The sequence below is a fragment of the Oryx dammah genome, unplaced genomic scaffold, assembly GCF_014754425.2.
Source record: "Oryx dammah isolate SB20612 unplaced genomic scaffold, SCBI_Odam_1.1 HiC_scaffold_28, whole genome shotgun sequence".
Taxonomy (NCBI): Eukaryota; Metazoa; Chordata; class Mammalia; order Artiodactyla; family Bovidae; genus Oryx; species Oryx dammah.
In genome coordinates this window covers 33,085,283-33,105,538 of record NW_024070212.1, presented here as the reverse complement: position 1 = coordinate 33,105,538, position 20,256 = coordinate 33,085,283, and the positions used below count along the sequence as shown (strand labels likewise).

Here is a 20,256-nt window from a genome sequence, read left to right as displayed (position 1 = left end):
AGTTCCAGAAACCTCTGTGTCTAGTGTGAAATCCTGCCAGTTTTACTTCCTAAATGCTGCTCAGATTCATTTATCCATCTGGCTTGTCTCCACCAGTATGGAAGTTCAGGCCCCCATCATCTTCCTTCCAGACTCCCTCCATTCTCCATTCTGGCCTCTTGGAATCGCTTTTAAATTTGCCTCCAGAGGGCTCAGGCTGCAGATACAGAGTTAATTATGCAACCTCTGCATAGTCTCTTTGGTGGCTTCTAGTCACCTGCAGGGTAGGGCCATGCTTAATGTAGGACACAGGAGCTTGCGTTACCTGGCCTCTATGTGTTCCTTCATCCTTACTTCCTGCCATCCCTCACCTTGCACTTTGAGCTCTGGTTCCCTGTACGTGACTCAATGCCCTTGCTCGTGCTACACCCTACGACTTGAATGCCTTTCCTACTTTCTTGGTTTAGCTAATTCTACTCAATATCTAGGAATTCAGCTCAAAAATATTCTTCTGGAAACTGTTTCTGAACTCCATATTTTAAGTGCCCTCTCTGTGCTCACATATCCTATGCATCTCTCTTTCTTAGCACTGACTATATTGAAATTCAGTGTACCTGTTTATATGTGTTTGTCTCCTCCTCCTTTGCCACTCCCCACTTTGACTATTGGCTCCCTTTGGGCAGCCGTGATGCCTAGCTTGTTGTCTGGCTCCACATTTGATGGAATGTCCTTTGAATTGCATTGGATATAAACATCAAATGAACTTGATGGTTCACTCTTGAAAATGTTTAATAAGACAGGTAGTAAGATGTTTATCTGTCTTGCTAAATATTTTCAAGAGTGGCTTACTTCTTTTTTAAAAAATTTATTTTTAATTGAAGGATAATTGCTTTACAATATTGTGGTGGTTTCTGCCATACATCAACATGAGTCAACCATATGTATACATATGTCCCCTTCCTCTTGAACTTCCTTCCCACTTCCTACCACATCCCACCCCTCTAGGTTGTTACAGAGGCCAGATTTGAGTTCCCTAAGTCATTCAGCAAATTCCCATTGGCTCTCTGTTTTAATATATAATTTCCATGTTTTTAATATTGTAACAATTGATGAGGAGTGGATTGTACCTGTGCCTATAGGAAGATCTTAGATTTATTGTTTTTCATGATATAGCATAGGTCAAACATGGTTATATATTGATACAAGACTTCACCTATAAAAGAAATGTAAAACTTTTAACTATTTTTAGTAAGACTACACCAAACAAATCTCTGGTTTTGTCAGTCCTGTAAAATTAGCATTCTGTATACTGACTGGATTAGTATATAACTGCAGGTAATAGTTTGTATCCCTTTTTTTAGATGTCATGTCCTTATATAGGTTATTTTTCTATTCTGATAAACACTTAGCATGTAATGTTTTATCCATCTGGTTCTTTCATCGAGATCCTTGTCTATCTCTGGAGGAGTTTCTGTGGCACAATGTGTTTGTAAATTTTGACATGGAATAATTCTTCAGATACTAAGAAACCTAAGAGATATCAAAATGCTTTATGAAATATTTTGCAACTTGTTTATGAAGGTAGAGAGAAATGGAGACTGACAGAAAATTGGGATTTGTTTCTAAACTTTTAAAAAGTGTTCAACTGATTTTAAATAACTGTCATTAAATTTTTAGGATTGATAATAGTACTGTGATTGTATTTTTTGAAAATGACTCCATATCTTTTAGAGGTACATACCAAAATATTTACAAATGAAATTCTACATTTTCTAGAATCTACTTCAAAGTTGTAGAGTGAGGGTGGAAGTAAAGATGAAATATATATTGATAATGTATCATATATTGGTAATTGTTAATGTAGAAAGGTAGATATATCAGGTTCATTATATTAATTTCTCTAGTTTTATATTTCTTTGTTTAGCTTGTTATATACTTAAGTATAACAAAGAAATATAAGTAAATATTTTTATTTACTTATATAATTATACTTTGTTTACTTATATAATTTATAAGTAAATTATATAAGTAAAGAAATTTCCTTGTTTATACTTGTTACTTTGAAGAAAAACATTTCAATACTTTAATATAAAAATTAGGCTATTGCAATTAAGTTGTGAAGGAATGCAATTTTAATATTGAAATTTTCAATTTTGCTAGGTAAATATAATTATTAATAGTATTCTTTCTGAAGAATAGTTTGAGGTAATGTGGAGTGGTGGAAAGAACACTGGATTTAGAGACAAAGACAGGATTTCACCTCTCAGCTTTGCCATCGTATGATCTTAAGCAGATCACTGAGCATCATTTTCCCCTTCTATAATGATACGCATCTCACAGCATCATTTTGAGGATGAAATTTATTATAATGTATAGAATAATCACTTTTAAAACCAAGTTACCAATCAGAATTTAAATTTAATGCAAGATAGTTTTGCACTTTCCCTTTGACAAAGTAAACTAGAATAACTAGATATATGTGGTAGACTGGATAGATGAAAATTGTTTATGGCAGCTAGGACTGGTGATAAAAGGATCTATGCCCAATTAAAACACACAGAAGGTGGAACTAGGGGCTACAGTGGGCCAGTCGACAGCCACAGGAGACAGCACAGTGGAGAAGGTGCAGGGTACTCGCTTTGATCTTAAGTCCTGAATCCCATCATTTATTCTTAATTAGTATATAAGCCTTTGAAGGGAAGTCAGATTTGGACAGAACTGGTTATTAATTTTTTTAATGTAGCATCAAGATTTTAATCCTCTTTTGCTTTCATTGATATACTGTAAACACAAGAAACCAAAAAGAAGGAATAAAGAAAAAAATCAAGTTGTAGGAGAAAAGTAAAAAATAATAAAACATAAAAGTTAAAATAAGTTGAAATGATGTGAGATTGTACAGAAGATGAAGATTTTAAGCTGTAATGTTCAATCTGTTGATAAAAATGTAAACATTTCAGTCAAAAATAGTAGTGCTGTCTTTATACTTACTAGAAATGTACTTTTTTTTTGATTATATAATTCAATGGGCCATTAGGAAGAATGAAAAGAAAACTATATGTGGGATATATTTTAATGGAGAGATATTTTCCTGACTTGTCTTCTAATCTTCGTATGTTCTTTGTTTTCAACCCAACTGGTAAACAGATGAAGTAATTCTATTCTCTCATAGAGACAGAGAGGATATGAAATTACTTTCTCTGTTACTATTTAATGATCTTCTAAAAAATTTATAAACCAACCTTCCTTCACTATTTTGCAATTAGCTAAATTGGAGGTGTTGGAGACTTTGCCAGAACATTGACTTCTCTTCCAATAGAATATATCAGAACTATACTATATGTCAAAATAAACTCATAAGCTAGAGAGTTGGAGCTTTATTTTGAACATTTGTTACTGAAATGATTTTCTAAGGTAGATTGTCCTGTAGGGCACTCTCACCTTTGAGGACGGTGGTGTAGCCAGCAGGGTTCCAGGTAGCTATCACTGTTTCCAGTGAGAATTATGTAAAATACCTTTAAAAAAATTTGTAATCCTTAGGGTGCCATTCAGCCTTATAGTTGAGTTTGATGGGGTGCAACAGCATTTGGATCGATGGTTCCATTATAATGTTGTGTAAATTTAAGTTCAGAGCATCAGATGTTTGTGGCGAAGATATTTATCTGAAGAAGATGCTTCTCTGTTTTATATGGATATACTGTTATTAACTTCCAATTTTTACACATCCTATATATGAACAGTTCTGACAAAAAAGTTAACCACTAGTCAATCTTAGAAGGAAAGGGAAATTATTTGTGCTAACTGGAGGATTATAACTCTGGAGACAGTCTTTCAGAAAGCTTTAAGGATTACTCTGCCTGAGAAGTCAAGGCACAGTAATACAAGTTTTTGAGACAAGGAGAGTTTTACATCAAAGTAGCATGTTGACAGTTTACATCATCCAACAAGGTGAGTAGTGGATTATTGTGACCCCTTACAGGACTGAGAAAGATGTTTTCTCTTAAGGAGTTCTGTGCTGGCTCCAGGAGTAGTTGCCTTCTGTCGGGGGAGGGCCAAGTAGGAATCCCTGTGTCTTCTAAGGGGATCCAGTTAATGTCTCATGCAGACACACAATGCACGAGGCAGTGGCTCAAATGGCAGAGAAATTTTCATGTTAATTTTTTTGTCCCGCTTTAAAAATAAATTTGTTTCAATAGCCTTGTTTTTTATTAATTTCCTGGCCAGCAACCTAATCATCCTGGATTGATGGTTCCGCAGGTGACGACAGTTTCTCTCTCTCTCCCTTGGTGAAGCCATGTGCCATCACTAGTACTCTATCGTATGGTGACATGTAATTTTTTAAACCAATACTCTGTTGATGGGCGTTTAAACTGTTTGTGGTTTTTCGCTTCTGTTACCATCCTTTTAAATTTGTATTGATGTAGCTTTAAAATAAACTAGTGGTGAAATTGCTCAACATATAATTTTTTCCATAATTGGTATTATGCTTAAAATTTGTTAATAGAAACAGTAATGTATTTTATGTGTAAAAATGTCTTTTCCAATTTTTCCCCCATGGTAATTCTTAGAAGTTCAGTGGTTTCAGTATTTAGACAAATAAAGATAACTAGCTCAAGTACTGCATCTGGCAAAAGAACCCTTTGATAAAACCATGTTTTTACATATTAATCTTTTGCTGACTCATTTCTCTTCACACGTGCGATACACCAGTAACCTCATAAGACCTTAAACAAAAGTAATCTTTTTTCTTTTATGAATTCTTTCATATTCAAAAACAAAGGAAAGTTTTCACTCGTAAAAGACAAATAGGCTTTATTAATTTGAAGTGACCTATAAAGAAATATAAAACAGCAATTTAAGATTTCTAGTAAACTATTTTTCTATTTGCTTTAGCTCTCCCCACCCCATCCCCAGTCTAATGTTAAAGCAAAATATTAAAAAGAGGTTAACTTGCATTATTTTACCTTGATTTATAAAGTGAGGGTGAAGTTACTAGTCTTAACTGTGAATAAGCAGTTTAGCCTTTGGCTAAATTATTAAAAAAAAAAACAAAAACTTAAAAAAAAACTTAAAAATTACCTCTCAGAGATGACTACTTTCATCTACTTATTCTGAGCAAGAATTCTGCTTTGAACCTTTGGCTCTGTTAGTCTAGATTTTTCATCCAGCTTCATCTGATTTATTTTCCACTTTTACAACCCCATTTTAATTTATGACTCTAAGGATCCTTGAAATTTTATAGGCTAAAAGATAGCACCTGAAGAAATGTATTAATTGACCTGCTACAAAAAATACAGAATGTCATCATATTTCAATGAGTTTAGGATGAGTGGTGATTTAATTCACATTTCCTGTTACAGGAGTGGTTCTCAACCCTGGCTTGTACATTGGAAATTACCTGGGAGCTTTTAAACAATTCTGAGGGCATACCTCATGCCCAGGGGAGTGGGACCCAGAGTTGAGTTTTAACAAGTGCTCCACGTGAGCTCTACTATTGTGCAGCCGGGATTAAGAACCACCACTCCTATGGAGTTGCTCAAAGACAATTCTAGTAAGAAGTAATTTAGTGCTGCTCTAAACATTAAAATGCTTGATGAGCTAAATCAGAGTCTTCCAAAGGGTGGTGGTATACCACTGGTAGTACCTAAGTTTATTTTACTCACTTTTTTTTTTAATTGGAGGCTAATTATTTTACAATATTGTGGTGGTTTTTGCCATACGTTCACATGAATCAGCCATGGGTGTACATGTGTTCCCCATCCTGAACCTCCCACCCACCTCCCTTCCCATCCCATCCCTCAGGGTCATCCCAGTGCACCAGCCCTGAGCACGCTGTCTTAACAGTTACATATTTGTTTTGATGTGCATTAGAAAAGTGAGTATCACATCAAACTCAATTTCATGGATCCTGCTTTGGATGAAGCTAGATTTTTTTTTTTTTTTAATGTACTATGCTTAGTCGCTCAGTCATGTCCGACTCTTCGTAACCCCATGGACTGCAACCCACCAGGCCCCTCTGTCCATGGGGATTCTCCAGGCAAGAATACTGGAGTCGGTTGCCATGCCCTCCTCCAGGGGATCTTCCCAACCCAGGGACTGAACCCAGGTCTCCCACGTTGCAGGCAGATTCTTTACTGTCTGAGCCACCAGAGAAGCCAGTTAATGGCACATGCCAATTGAAAGGAATTTGCCAAATACAGAAATACATTTAAGTGAATGATTGTGTGGTACATAGACATGGCAGAAATCATGAAAATGTTGAAGATTCACCATGGCAACTTTGATGAAGAACACCTACTAAGGTGTAGGATTAGAATTAGAAGTATTGGTGTTTTTGCTCTTAGATATATTTATAGTAACTTAATTCTTCTGACTTTTAAAATTCAGTGACAGACTTTGAGAATTAGAATTCTGCAAATCTTTAAATCATTGCTTTCTAACATTTTCTTAACACTTCTTTCATGGAAATGTACCTCATACCTGAAGATATTTTGCTCTTCTCTTTTTCTACAGTATAGGTGATCCTGTGGTGGTAAGACAAGGAAGGAGTGTGTGTGTGTGTGTGTGTATGTGTGTGTGTGCACACGCATGCCTGCACGCTTATGAGTTGACCTGAGTATGATGTAGAGATGTGTGGTTGGAGGGGCTGAGTAGATCACCTGCATACCTGGATAGAGAAGAGTATTACTTAAAGGACTTCTCCTCCCACAGGCATTCCTGTTCTCCCCAAACTCCCAGAAAGTCCATTAGTCTGCCATAACTCAGAACAGTTTAGGAAACACTATTTTAGATTCTCTCATTGGTAAACCAGGTTGTTCTGAGTGAGCCAATTAGAATGAGCTCTCTTGACAAAAAAAAGTAATCAATGGGTCTAAGAAAGAAATGAAATATTTTATTCAAGCCGAATTGAGGATTATAACCTGGGAACACCTCTCAGAAAGCTCAGAGAATTGTTCTGCCCCTTTGAGGTCCAAGCACTGCACATTAGATGACATATTACTGACATTTTTCACAATCCACATCTACCTGTACAAAGCAAGAAACGTGTAATGGATCACTGTGGCTCCTTACAAGAGCTCCTAAGGAGTCGTTGTTACCCCTGATGAGACTGAGAAGGAATCTTGTCTCCTGAGGAGGTCTGGTTAATGCAGATGTGCAACACACACAAAAGGGGAGGAAGGAGGCCAAATGAGCCGAAGAAAAATCTTATTTAAGTCTTCCTCCTCTTGCCATAAAATGTGAATTTTATTTCATCAGCTCCATATAGAGATGTTTAGCTATCCTATAAAAAAAGACCTGTGTTCTTTTCCCCACGGGGCCCCAGTGTGCAGTGGCTGCATCAGCACCCTCCTCGGTAGTATATGCAGCCTGTTGCTCTCCAGGTTGTCCTAAGGGACCTTGGAGACACCTCTTTCTAGTGGACACTCATGACTGGCATGCTGTCCCCAGTCTTGGCTCCAGACAGGTATGCAGAGTGCCTTTGGAAAGCCTCAGGGCACAGTGGCCACGGTCCATGTTGGCCAAGTCATAACATCCCTCTGCACCAAGCTACAGAACAAGGAGCATGTGACTGAGGCTCTCTGCAGGGCCAAATTCAAGTTCTCTGGCCACCGGAAGATCCACATCTCCCCAGGAGTGGGGATTTACTAGGTTTAGTGTAGATGAACTTGAAAACACGGTGGCGAGAAAGTGGCTTATCCTGGATGGCTGTGAGGCCAAGTGCATCCCTGATCGCAGCTCTCTGAACAAATGGCGGGCCCCGCACTCATGAGAGCCCTGGTGCTGTCCCCTTCTCACTCACGCCCACCAATAAACCCTACTTCCTACCAAAAAAAAGACCTTTGTGGTTGAGAGACATTTGAATAGGCAGATTAGCTTTTGCTATAAAAGTTTACTGTTTTATCAATAGTGTGTATATACTTCAGTTGTAGAGGCAGCTGTTGTAAGCAAGAATTGCCACAGTCCACATTGAAATTATATTGTTGGAAGTTAAAGACACTGTGATGCAGTTGTAATGTAATGTTGTAAATGTCTGTCCTATATAATTTTATAGAATGGAAGCCTCTTGCCTCGAACTGGCCTTGGAAGGGGAGCGTCTGTGTAAATCTGGAGACTGCCGTGCTGGTGTGTCATTCTTTGAAGCTGCAGTTCAAGTCGGAACTGAAGACTTAAAAACTCTTAGCGCTATTTACAGCCAGCTGGGCAATGCTTATTTCTATTTGCATGATTATGCCAAAGCACTAGAATACCATCATCATGATTTAACTCTTGCAAGGTAATTAATTTAAGCTTTTTCATATTTCATCCCTGAATTAACTGTCACTTTAAGAAACATTTTCATTCAATTAAAACAAATAGTACATTTAATGAGTTTTAATTCATTAGCATTCCATTAAAAAACTAATCTTTAGGCTGAACACAGTTTAATTAAGTAAATGAATAGTGGTGAAATGATGTTAGAGTTTAATTAAGTGAATGAAAATTATGTTTAAATACAGAAATGTAAGTTTAAAATTTTTATTTAAAGTGGGTTTTAAGAATAATGAGTCTTTCTTACCTTAAGCATGTCAACTATTATCTAGGGAAAACTGTATTCTGGCTGCTTTATATTTTAACACATTGTTTTCTTTTCTTTAAACCCCAGGACTATTGGAGACCAGTTGGGGGAAGCTAAAGCTAGTGGTAATCTGGGAAATACTTTAAAAGTTCTTGGAAATTTTGATGAAGCTATAGTTTGTTGTCAGCGACACCTGGATATTTCCAGAGAACTTAATGACAAGGTAATGAGGAAACCTTAGATGGCAGGCCAAATGTTTTCACTGAAATTGCTTTGTGTTTTAATCCTGTTTAATTATTCTGTAGTTTATCTAAAAGTTAATACCAAAAAGAAAGTATAGAAAAATGAGAGAAGAGAAACACAATTTTTAATAGATGAGAAAAAGAAATAGTAAGAGGTCCTTCTTTCATACATGGTCATATATTTTGTGGTTCTGTATGGATGGCTGATGTAAACATTTTTTTCTCTTGACCGTAATATCAAGGATGTTACAAATAAGTATATATGATAAGCATTGTAATACTGGCCTCTGATTTCAAAATGTAAACTGCTGATATCTTCGTCTAGGTGGGAGAAGCAAGAGCACTTTACAACCTTGGAAATGTGTATCATGCCAAAGGGAAAAGTTTTGCCTGCCCTGGTCCTCAGGATGTAGGAGAATTTCCAGAAGAAGTAAGAAATTCTTTGCAGGCAGCCGTGGATTATTATGAGTGAGTAGCCCTGATGCAGTCATGTGGTCCACCTCAGAGAGTAGTAAAGTTTTTAAGTTTGGCAGACATTTTAAAATCATAGACCAGTAAGTAAAATAAACCATCAAGTTGCTGCTAAAATGTTAATAGTGTTCTATTAGTAGTAATCTCCTCCCTACCCAGGAAAACTTTCATTTAAACTGCAGACTATTGCCACTTAGTGGCACAAATAAGAAATACCAGTAGTGACTCTTAGGTTATTCGGAGTCTTTTATCAACAGACTTTCATAGAACTTCTTAGCTGTATAGGTTCTAAGATTACTCTGTCCTGGACTCTGAGAAGAAACCTACCTGAATGGTTGAGTAAAATATTCCCAGTTATTTCCTGTAACCACCTTCCAGCATAGACATATCATTAAAACCTGGCACATTATGGCTGTAAGCTTATTTACTTTTTTTCCTATAAAGAATTCAATTTGTAGGGAAGCTCATCAGTAGGGCTAGGAGCTGAGTGCTTAGTCACTCTATCCCATGTCCCTTGGGAAGGTCTGAGACTAGGGCCATAGAGCGGCCCTAACGGGGCCTTCCCTGAGCTTCGGGGAGGTGAGTTCCCAGAGAACAGGGCTCCGTGTGAGGGCAGACTGGGCAGGAGATGCTATGGACCCTGCCCTTGCAGAGCGGCCTGGCAGATGCCTCCTTAGCCGGAGTTTGGAACAAACTCACTGCCAGCGAAGTGAGTTCAACAGCTGAGGTGAGGTACCCTGCTTGGGGGCCTCATAACCCAATTCAGACTACTCCCGCCTGTAAAAAAAAAATAAATAAAAGAATTTGATTTGTAAATAAAAATCAATAAATGGTTTTCTCAACCTTTTTTTTTTTTTTTTAACTCTTTGTTATCACTTAGGGAAAACCTATCACTAGTGACTGCTTTGGGAGACCGAGCAGCCCAAGGACGTGCCTTTGGAAATCTTGGAAACACGCATTACCTCCTTGGCAACTTCAGGGATGCAGTTATAGCTCATGAACAGGTACAGTAAGGCTTTGGAGACAGAACATTTTCCTCATCAGTGTTTTGAACAGCTTTCAGATTTTCTTTAGTTTTATCTAATCAAAACTTTCTGTTTCAGCGTCTCCTTATTGCAAAAGAATTTGGAGATAAAGCAGCTGAAAGAAGAGCATACAGCAACCTTGGAAATGCGTATATTTTTCTTGGTGAATTTGAAACTGCCTCTGAATACTACAAGTTAGTCTAATATTTCTGTAGATAAATGTAAAATAGTTAGTTATGCAGTCCAATAAATCATAGGCTTTGGGTTTATAACGTTTTTGGTGCATTTAAGCAGCAGGACCTTTGGCTGTCTAAGTCTCAGTCTTCTCATCTGTAATCAAAGATATCAATACTTTGGTCTGGGGATTGTTATGAGGACTGAATGAAAGAATACATTAAGCACTTTTTTAGCACAGTACTTGGCACACAGTGCTCGATACGTATTATTGTTAACAGTCAGTAGCAGCAGCATAGCCCCTTTATATTTTTATTAGTTTTTATCTTTAAAACTGTTTTCAGTGACATTCTAAACATGTAAAGTCTTTTACACTGGTTCAGCATGTGTGGTGTATATATTTACATGCTCCCCCACCACCAATTATGGGTTTGCAGAGAGGCCACATGAAGCCTGGTAACAAACAGATGCCCTAGTTTCCTCCAGCAATTGCTGAATTTCCCCCACCTCATCCTCACATCTTCTCGAGTACTTCTCCCACCCTCTCTGCCTATCTTTGGTTCTCTCTATACGCTGAGGCCCTGTTCACTTGAGTAGCACTCCCAGCTTCTTCTGAGACAGAGTCTTTTTAAGCTATTGGTAGGCTTGAAACATACATGATAGCAAAGTTTGGACTGCTTCATTTTGCCTGATCTTTGCTTTCTAGATTGTTTGGTGTTTTCTCTAATTAGTGGGAATTGAAGGCCCATACAGGCCTTAGGCAGAAGCCAATATGACCGAACCAAAGACACAGTGACTGATTTATATTTTGTTAAAAAGTCTAATGTGAGAGAGATCTGGAAAGTTTATCTAAAAAAAAAAAAAAAGTAAAATTGCTTTAGGTCCATGTTAAAAACTAGAATGTCATCCCATTTAAACTTCAACTAATGGTTGGTATTTGTTGGTTGACCAGTTAGATGTGAAATAACCTTCTAAATAAAATACATCACTATACAAGGAGTATATATTTTGATTTTAAATATAAAAGTTTCTTATATTTTAAATCCAAAAGACATAGAAAAGTCTTAACAAATGATGTACTTGTATTAAATTCTGAAAAGTTCTGCAATAAAGTAGAGATGGTGGCTGTTTGACTAAAGAAGCATGAGTATAAAGTAATGCAACTTACTCCTGCCCCACACACCCACAAGCAAGGAGAACTCAGAACTTCATACATGTTACAAAAATACTGGTTAAAAATATTTTTGGAACTCTTCTTTGGAATTGTTTTCAGAGGCACACTGGAAAACTATCTTAATATTATAGGTCTTTAATAGAAAGGATAGAAACAGTAGTTGGTAAACCTACTTTAGGAACAGAGTTTGGTTATAGAAGGACTTCCAACCACTTTCAAATTAACCGTATTCTCAAAGGATAACAGTATGCCAGAAAGGATTGTGTCACAGGATCAGAAGACAATTCCAAAAGTCTTCCAAAAATGTTTGCGAGGACAGGCAATGTTAGAGTAAGTGTGTAGCCTCGCTGGGTGACAAATTTGAAAGTATCATCATTAAATAATTTCAGGTTTGTTTGCTTAATAGAACTATCACATTATCATATACATATTTTTCATATAGTTATAATGATATGAAGTATTTATACTCTTTGGCAGAAATTATAGGAAAGAGTCATTTATATTATTGGCTCCAAAAGCATCTGTAGATCGAAGCACTGATGATAATAATAACAAAACACTAACACTTATTAGCTTCTGCTGGGAGCAAGATGCTATGCTAAGCACATTATATATACTAATTCATTTAATCCTAACAAAACCTGTTTTTTACATACGAGGAAGCTAGTGCATAGAGAGGGTGAATGACTTGTCCCAGTTACAGATGTACTAACTCACAAAGCTGGGATTTGAACCCAGTCAGCCTGGCTCTAGGGCCCATGCTCTTAACTACTGCACTGGCTTCTCATTGGTGATTCCACAAGGTTCAGTTCAGTTCAGTCGCTCAGTCGTGTCCGACTCTTTGCGAGCTCATGAATCGCAGCACGCCAGGCCTCCCTGTCCATCACCATCTCCCGGAGTTCACTCAGACTCACGTCCATCGAGTCCCTGATGCCATCCAGCCATCTCATCCTGGGTCATCCCCTTCTCCTCCTGCCCCCAATCCCTCCCAGCATCAGAGTCTTTTCCAGTGAGTCAGTTCTTCGAATGAGGTGTCCAAAGTACTGGAGCTTCAGCTTTAGCATCATTCCTTCCAAAGAAATCCCAGGGCTGATCTCCTTCAGAATGGACTGGTTGGATCTCCTTGCAGTCCAAGGGACCCTCAAGAGTCTTCTCCAACACCACAGTTCAAACGCATCAATTCTTCGGTGCTCAGCCTTCTTCACAGTCCAACTCTCACATCCATACATGACCACAGGAAAAACCATAGCCTTGACTAGACGGACCTTAGTCGGCAAAGTAATGTCTCTGCTTTTGAATATACTATCTAGGTTGGTCATAACTTTTCTTCCAAGGAGTAAGCGTCTTTTAATTTCATGGCTGCACTCACCATCGGCAGTGATTTTGGAGCTCCCAAAAATAAACTCTGACACTGTTTCCACTGTTTCCCCATCTATTTCCCATGAAGTGATGGGACCAGATGCCATGATCTTCATTTTCTGAATGTTGAGCTTTAAGCCAACTTTTTCACTCTCCTCTTTCATTTTCATCAAGAGGCTTTTTAGCTCCTCTTCACTTTCTCCCACAAGGGTGGTGTCATCTGCATATCTGAGGTTATTGATATTTCTTGGTTAATATTTAAATGTGGCATTTCATATTTTTCATGAATTGGTGACTTATGGCCTATACAAAGCAATTTACATTAAGTATTTTCAGTTTTGACAAAATGTAAAGGCAACAGTATGATGTATGTAGACAAACTGACTTAATGTTATTGCACTGTGACAGGGAAGTTCAGTTCAGTCACTCAGTTGTGTCCGACTCTTTATGACCCCATGGACTGCAGCATGCCAGGCCTCCCTCCATCACCAATGCCCGGAGTTTACTCAGACTCATTTCCATTAAGTCGGTGATGCCATCCAACCATCTCATCCTCTGTTGTCCCCTTCTACTCGGGCCTTCAGTCTTTTCCAGCATCAGGGTCTTTTCAGTTGAGACAGCTCTTCACATCAGGTGGCCAAAGTATTGGAGTTTCAGCTTCAACACTAGTCCTTCCAATGAATATTCAGGACTGATTTTCTTTAGGATGGACTGGTTGGATCTCCTTGCAGTCCAAGGGACTCTCAAGAGTCTTCTCCAATACCACCGTTCAAAAGCATCAATTCTTTGGCCACAGGGAAAGGTTTTTTTAAATGTTAAAAATACTGTTAATCTTTAGAGGCACTTGATCTCATGGATCAATTTTTCTTTTATCTGGGGAATTAATAGGACTCATATTTATTCTAAAAGTCTGGATTTGTTTTTTGTGTTTCAAGGACGTGTTTTCATTTTACCTAGAAGTAGGGGAGAAAGTATGGGATATTAGGCCCTAGAGTAGATTTACTTTAAAGGCAGGAGGAAAAGTGAGTTTTATTATATGTTTACTATACCCAATAATAAAAATGATCTTTATGTAAGAATTAATTTGTTTTTTCAGAAAGACTCTACTATTGGCTCGCCAGCTTAAAGACAGAGCTATAGAGGCACAGTCTTGCTACAGTCTTGGAAACACATATACTTTACTTCAAGATTATGAGAAGGCCATTGATTATCATCTGAAGCACTTAACAATTGCTCAAGAGCTTAATGATAGGTAAGTTCTACACCTTTTTATTGTTGTTATGATAAAATATATTGTTGAATCTGTAGAATTTTTCCTTTAAGTTTCTTTTTTGGTTTGCTTTGTTTTCTTTTTAATTTCTTTATAAGGTATCTTCTCTGTTTCAGTAGCATTCTCTGTTTGCTAGCATATGTTTTGAAGGGCTAGCACATATTAGAGGATTTGACTGGTTCCATATAATCTTGAACCAAGATCAGTAAATAGGTCACAAACTCACATGCCTGCAAAGGTCCTCCTGACTAGATCAGTGTGGAAATTGTGGTGAAATTCTATATTACTCCTAATGTTAAGGGGACAGCTGCTATTTGACTCCACCTAAGTGTCACAGGCCAGGAATGAGGATCCAAAGCCACCTCTGTTTCAAGAGAAGGGAGGAATTCTGAGTTTTATATAAAATATCCTGATTTTTAAATGTTGATGGCTAATTCTTTTTATTTTTTTAACTATATGAGAAAATAGAATTTTTGTGCAAGACTTTAGTTTCTGACATTTGCTTTAAATAGGATAGATTTTTATTTCAGTGTGAAGAATTTATATATTTATTTAAAATGAAATATGCTAATTCAAGAGGTAGTGAGTTCTGTCTTCCTCATGGTGAGTGATTACCCAGTAGGGCTGTCATAGAAAGAAAATGGGGTATTTGAATTACAAGATCTATCCCTGGGACTTTATTTATAATACACTACATGTTTAAAAAGGATCTTTTCCATTTTAAAACTTGACTCTGAGTTCAGTATTATCTGGATATTTTAACACAGTTGTCCCTTGATATCTATGGTAGTTAAGATTCCAGGACCCCTGTTGATACCAAAAGCCATGGAGACTCAAGTCTCTTGTGTAAAATGGTGTAGTACAACTGGCCCTCCATATCCAGGAGTTTCTCAGATCATGGTTGAATCCCCAGATGCAGAACCTGAAGCAGACCAACTGTATAGCTCTAATATTATGATAGTTTGTTCTTTATAAGAAAGACCAAATAAATTCAAAAAATTGTTTTATACCTTTAATTACTACTTGATAGATTTTATTCTTCACACCGACTTCCTTTCAGATAACTGTATGTTAACTTTGAATGATTTTGTAGAATTGGTGAAGGAAGAGCATGTTGGAGCTTAGGAAATGCATACACAGCTCTAGGAAATCATGACCAAGCGATGCATTTTGCTGAAAAACACTTGGAAATTTCAAGAGAGGTATGAAACTAAAAAATGGTTATTTGTGCTATTGTGATTCACAGATCTGCAGCCCTGTTATTTCTCTAGAATCCTGCTATATGGCCGAGTAATAAATTTAATTATATATTGTTCCCTAGGCATAAGAACTGAAAGCATTTTAAGATACAGATCAGAGGTATGTTTGCACTGGCCTTGATGTAGGATAGAGGAGTGAGAGGATTACTGACCTTCTTATGTGGAAAAGGAGCATGGTATGAAAGGAAGATGGCTTTTAGAATCAAGGACTGGTTCCTGTTACAGTTCTGCCATTTGCTGGCTGTTTGAGCTTGGAAACCTTTTCTGAGCATCATTTCTTTCATCTGTAAAATGGGAATAATAACTGCTTTGCAAATTGTTATAAGGATTAGAGATAAAGTATATAAAAGTGCCTAGTATAATGTCTAGTGCTGGTTTAATACTGTTACTACATTATGGAAATAAATATTATAAGGAAATTTTATACATGCGATGCCAAGTTAATGTCACAGAATAACCTACATTATTATTTAGTCGATCACAGAGATTGAGAGCAGTCTAATATTTAGAGGAGAGTTGATAAAATATATTTATCAGTCCTACTGCCATAGTTTAGAAACTTTCCTTTTCTTTCCTCTTTAAAATAGTAGTAATGGAAAAAACCATTTCATTCATAGTATTATAATTCTAAAATAACTATTTTCATATCTCCGTATTTTCTTCCAGTTTTTGGTTCACAATACTTTCAACCAATCTTCACCATTCTTTACTTTAAATGCTACTCTAAATATATAAATAAATGCTTGTGGTTGTAGGTTGGAGATAGAAGTGGTGAGCTTACAGCACGACTGAATCTCTCAGACCTTCAAATGGTTCTTGGTCTGAGCTACAGCACAAACAATTCAATGATATCAGAAAATATTGAAATCGATAACAGTTTGCATGGTAAGTATTAGGTCTTCAAAATCCAATTTCTTGATCCTTAAGATTTATATTTAAATTATCTCATTTACCATATCCAGAAAGATATATAACATAGGATCTTTTTATACCTTTTTGCTTTACCACTGTCCCATTAATTTATCAATATACCCTATTTTATAGCTTTTATCATGAATATGGTGAAGGTATAGTTTTTTTGTAAAAATACATTTAAATTCTGTATCTATAGGCTGGTTCAAAAATTTATAAACTTGAAGAAACAAAAATTTAAAATTTTACCTATTTAACCTTTTAAATTTCAAATGTCTTTACATATTTAACATTTGTTTAAGTTTTTCCCCCTCATTTCGTTTCTAAGGGAAAATCTCCTAGGATTTTTTTTTTTTTTTAATTCAGAAAACCTAGAAATTTTGTTTAGATGCTGATTTGGTTTTGATGTTGTCACAGGAAAAAATATGCTACTGTTTCTAAGTGGGAAAAAAACCCTTTTGATTAAAAAAATAAAATTAACAAGATTAGAATCACAGTTTTGAATACCATTTATATGTAATTTTATGTGAGTTCCATTAAACATTCAGCTTAGGCTTTAAAAATTCTCAGTCTGAAAAAAATTACTGACACAGACATGTTTTGAACTTGAAAGTCAGTGAAAAATCTAGCTTTTATCTTTGCAATATCCTCCTCTAACCCATACAAAGAAAAGCAAGAAGGAAAAGAATCAGTGGCTAGTTACCTGATTAAGACTTTGAAAGAACATTTAGTTGAAAAATGATAGTGAAGTATGAACAGTATGGTAAACTCACCCGTGTACTTTGTAATTGAATAATGGACTAAAAGGTTTTCCTGTGTTTAATTTTCAAGTAGGTTAAGTTGTAATAGCTTCTCGTATTTTAACAAATGATCACGTGTCCTCATGGATCCCTCTAGCTATAGATCAATTCCTTTGTTCCCCTCTATAACAAAACTTGAAAACAATATCACTGTTCCTTGTCATATTCTCCTCCCATTCTCTCTTCAACCCACTGGACTCTTACTCAGTGTCACTGGACTCTTGACTTTGGCCCCATGATGACACTAAGACCTTTTCAAGGTACCAGAGACCTCCATTTTACCAAATACAATGGTCAGTTTTAGATGTCAGCTTATTTGATTTCTCAGCAGTATTTCCTACAGCTGATCATTGCCTCTTCAAATACTTCATTTATTTGGCCTCCAGGATTAACTTCTTTCTGGTTTGCCTCCACCTCACTTGACCACCCATCTTCATAACTCCTCTCTTTCTCATGTTTCCATCCTTGACATCTGTGGTGCCTGGGGTTTGGTTGCTGACCTTTTCTCTTCCCTCTTTCCTCTTCTATTTTCTGCCTATCCATATCCTTCCTTCCTTCCTTCCTAATGTTTTCCTTTTTCCTCTTATCCTACACTCTAGATCCATGCTAATAGAACTTTCTGTGAAGATTAAAATGTTCTGTATCTGTGCTGTCCACTAGAATAGCCTCTAGCCATATGTAGCTGTTGAGCACTTGAAATGTGGCTAGTGCAGAAAGAAGTGAATTTTTAGATACTATTTAAAGTTTTAAAAGCCACATATGGCTAGTGGCTAAAGGCTCCCCTGGTGGCTCAGATGGTGGCTCCACCTGCGATGCTGGAGACCCAGGCTCCATCCCCTGGAGGAGGAAACGGTAACCCACTCCAGGATTCTTGCCTGGGAAGTCCCATGCACATAGGAGCCTACTGGGCTACAATCCACGGAGTCTCAAGGGTCAGACACAACTTAGCGATTAAACACCTAAATGTCTATTTAGGTTTTTTGCCCACTTTTTGACTGGGTTGTTTTTCTAGTATTGTGTTGCATGAGCTGCTTGTATATTTGGAAACTAATCCTTTGTCAGTTGTTTCATTTGCTATTATTTTCTCCCATTCTGAGGGCTGTCTTTTCACCTTGTCTGTAGTTTCCTTTGCTGTGCAAAAGCTGTTAAGTTTAATTAGGTCCCACATGTTTATTTTTGCTTTTATTTCCATTATTCTAAGAGGTGAGTCAGAGGATCTTGCTGTGATTTATGTCCTACAGTGTTCTGCCTATGTTTTCCTCTAAGAGTTTTATAGTTTCTGGTCTTACATTTAGGTCTTTAAACCATTTTGAATTTTTCTTTGTGCATGGTGTTAGGAAGTATCTAATTTCATTCTTTTACATGTAGCTGTCCAGTGTTCCCAGCACCACTTATTGAAGAGACTATCTTTTCCTCATTGTATATTCTTGCTTCCTTTGTCAAAGATAAGGTGTGTGGGTGTGTCTCTGGGCTTTCTATCTTTTTCCATTGGTCTATATTTCTGTCTTTGTATACTCTCTTGATGGAGAAGGCAGTAGCAACCCACTCCAGTACTCTTGCTTGGAAAATCCCATGGGCGGAGGAGCCTGGTAGGCTACAGTCCATGGGGTTGTGAAGAGTCGGACACGACTGAACGACTTCACTTTAACTTTTCACTCTCATACATTGGAGAAGGAAATGGCAACCCACTCCAGTATTCTTGCCTGGAGAATCGCAGGGAGAGAGGAACCTGATGGGCTGCTGTCTATGGGGTCGCACAGGGTCAGACACGACTGAAGCGACTTAGCAGCATACTCTCTTGATGACTGTAGCTTTGTGGTATAGTCTGAAGTCAGGAAGTTGATTACTCCAGCTCCATTCTTCTTTCTCAAGACTGCTTTGGCTATTCAGGGTCTTTTGTGTTTCCATACAAATTGTAAAATGTTTTGTTCTAGTTCTGTGAAAAATGCCATTGGTAATTTGATAGGGATTGCATTGAATCTATAGCTTGCATTTGGTAGTATAGTCATTTTCACAGTGACTCAATAGTTTTCACAGGCTCAATAGTTGAGGCACATGGGCTTAGTTGCTCTGCCACATGAGGGATCTTCCTGGACCAGGGATCAAACCTGTGTATCCTGCTTTGGCAGGTGGATTCTTTACCACCGAGCCACCAGGGAAGCCCAAGAGAATTTTAAAAAACCCAAAAATTTAGTTAAAGACTAACAAATCTACAGCAAGATTATTTGAGGGAAAAAAAAAAGAGAAAGAAAGGCTATAATGTAGATGCAGCAGACATTATAAAGAGATTATCCTGAATAGTTTTATTTGAAAACCTAGAAGAAATGGACAATTTCTAAAAAAAAAAAAAGCTTACCAAAACTGAATCTAGAAAAATCTAATGATAGAATGTAATGTGAGTGGATGACATCATTATTGCCTAAAGCCATAGAGAAATTTGGTCCATTATTTAAAATCCTTCCAGTGAGAAAATACCTGGCCACGGGGATTTTACAGTGTGATCTCCCAAACATTTAAGAAAATTGATTCCAACCTTATGTAAAATTATATAGGTAACTGGAAAAGTAGAACACTATTGGTCTTTCTGAAAACAGTATAACCTTGATATCCAAACTAGACAAGAACATTATATATAAGAAAGGGAAATTACAGGCAAATTTTTACTCATGAACATAGATGGAAAAATTCTAAACAAGATATTAGCAAACCAAGCCCACAATGTATTTAAAATAAACAGGAATTCAAGTGGACTGAGTATCAGGAAATCAATTAATATTCAGTTCAGTTCAGTCACTCAGTCATGTCTGACTCTTCGTGACCCCATGAATCGCAGCACGCCAGGCCTCCCTGTCCATCACCATCTCCCGGAGTTCACTCAGACTCATGTCCACCGAGTCCGTGATGCCATCCAGCCATCTCATCCTCTGTCATCCCCTTCTCCTCCTGACCCCAATCCCTCCCAGCATCAGAGTCTTTTCCAGTGAGTCAACTCGTCACATGAGGTGGCCAAAGTACTGGAGTTTCAGCTTTAGCATCA

General features: G+C 37.2%; 1 protein-coding gene and 1 pseudogene across 2 annotated transcripts in view; both read left to right on the top strand.

The window, feature by feature from the left end:
- The window catches only part of GPSM2 (G protein signaling modulator 2), a 50,381-nt gene that overhangs the window by 16,443 nt on the left and 13,682 nt on the right, over nt 1-20,256 (top strand). For both annotated transcript variants that reach the window (XM_040232159.1, XM_040232158.1), the window contains 8 exons: nt 8,030-8,251; nt 8,621-8,756; nt 9,101-9,243; nt 10,127-10,250; nt 10,350-10,465; nt 14,075-14,230; nt 15,342-15,450; nt 16,263-16,392. In XM_040232159.1, coding sequence (XP_040088093.1) covers nt 8,031-8,251; nt 8,621-8,756; nt 9,101-9,243; nt 10,127-10,250; nt 10,350-10,465; nt 14,075-14,230; nt 15,342-15,450; nt 16,263-16,392 — 1,135 coding nt within the window. In that variant the 5' untranslated portion in view covers nt 8,030. The remainder of the gene's footprint in view (nt 1-8,029; nt 8,252-8,620; nt 8,757-9,100; nt 9,244-10,126; nt 10,251-10,349; nt 10,466-14,074; nt 14,231-15,341; nt 15,451-16,262; nt 16,393-20,256) is intronic.
- Nucleotides 7,259-7,386, top strand: LOC120857121 (annotated as a pseudogene).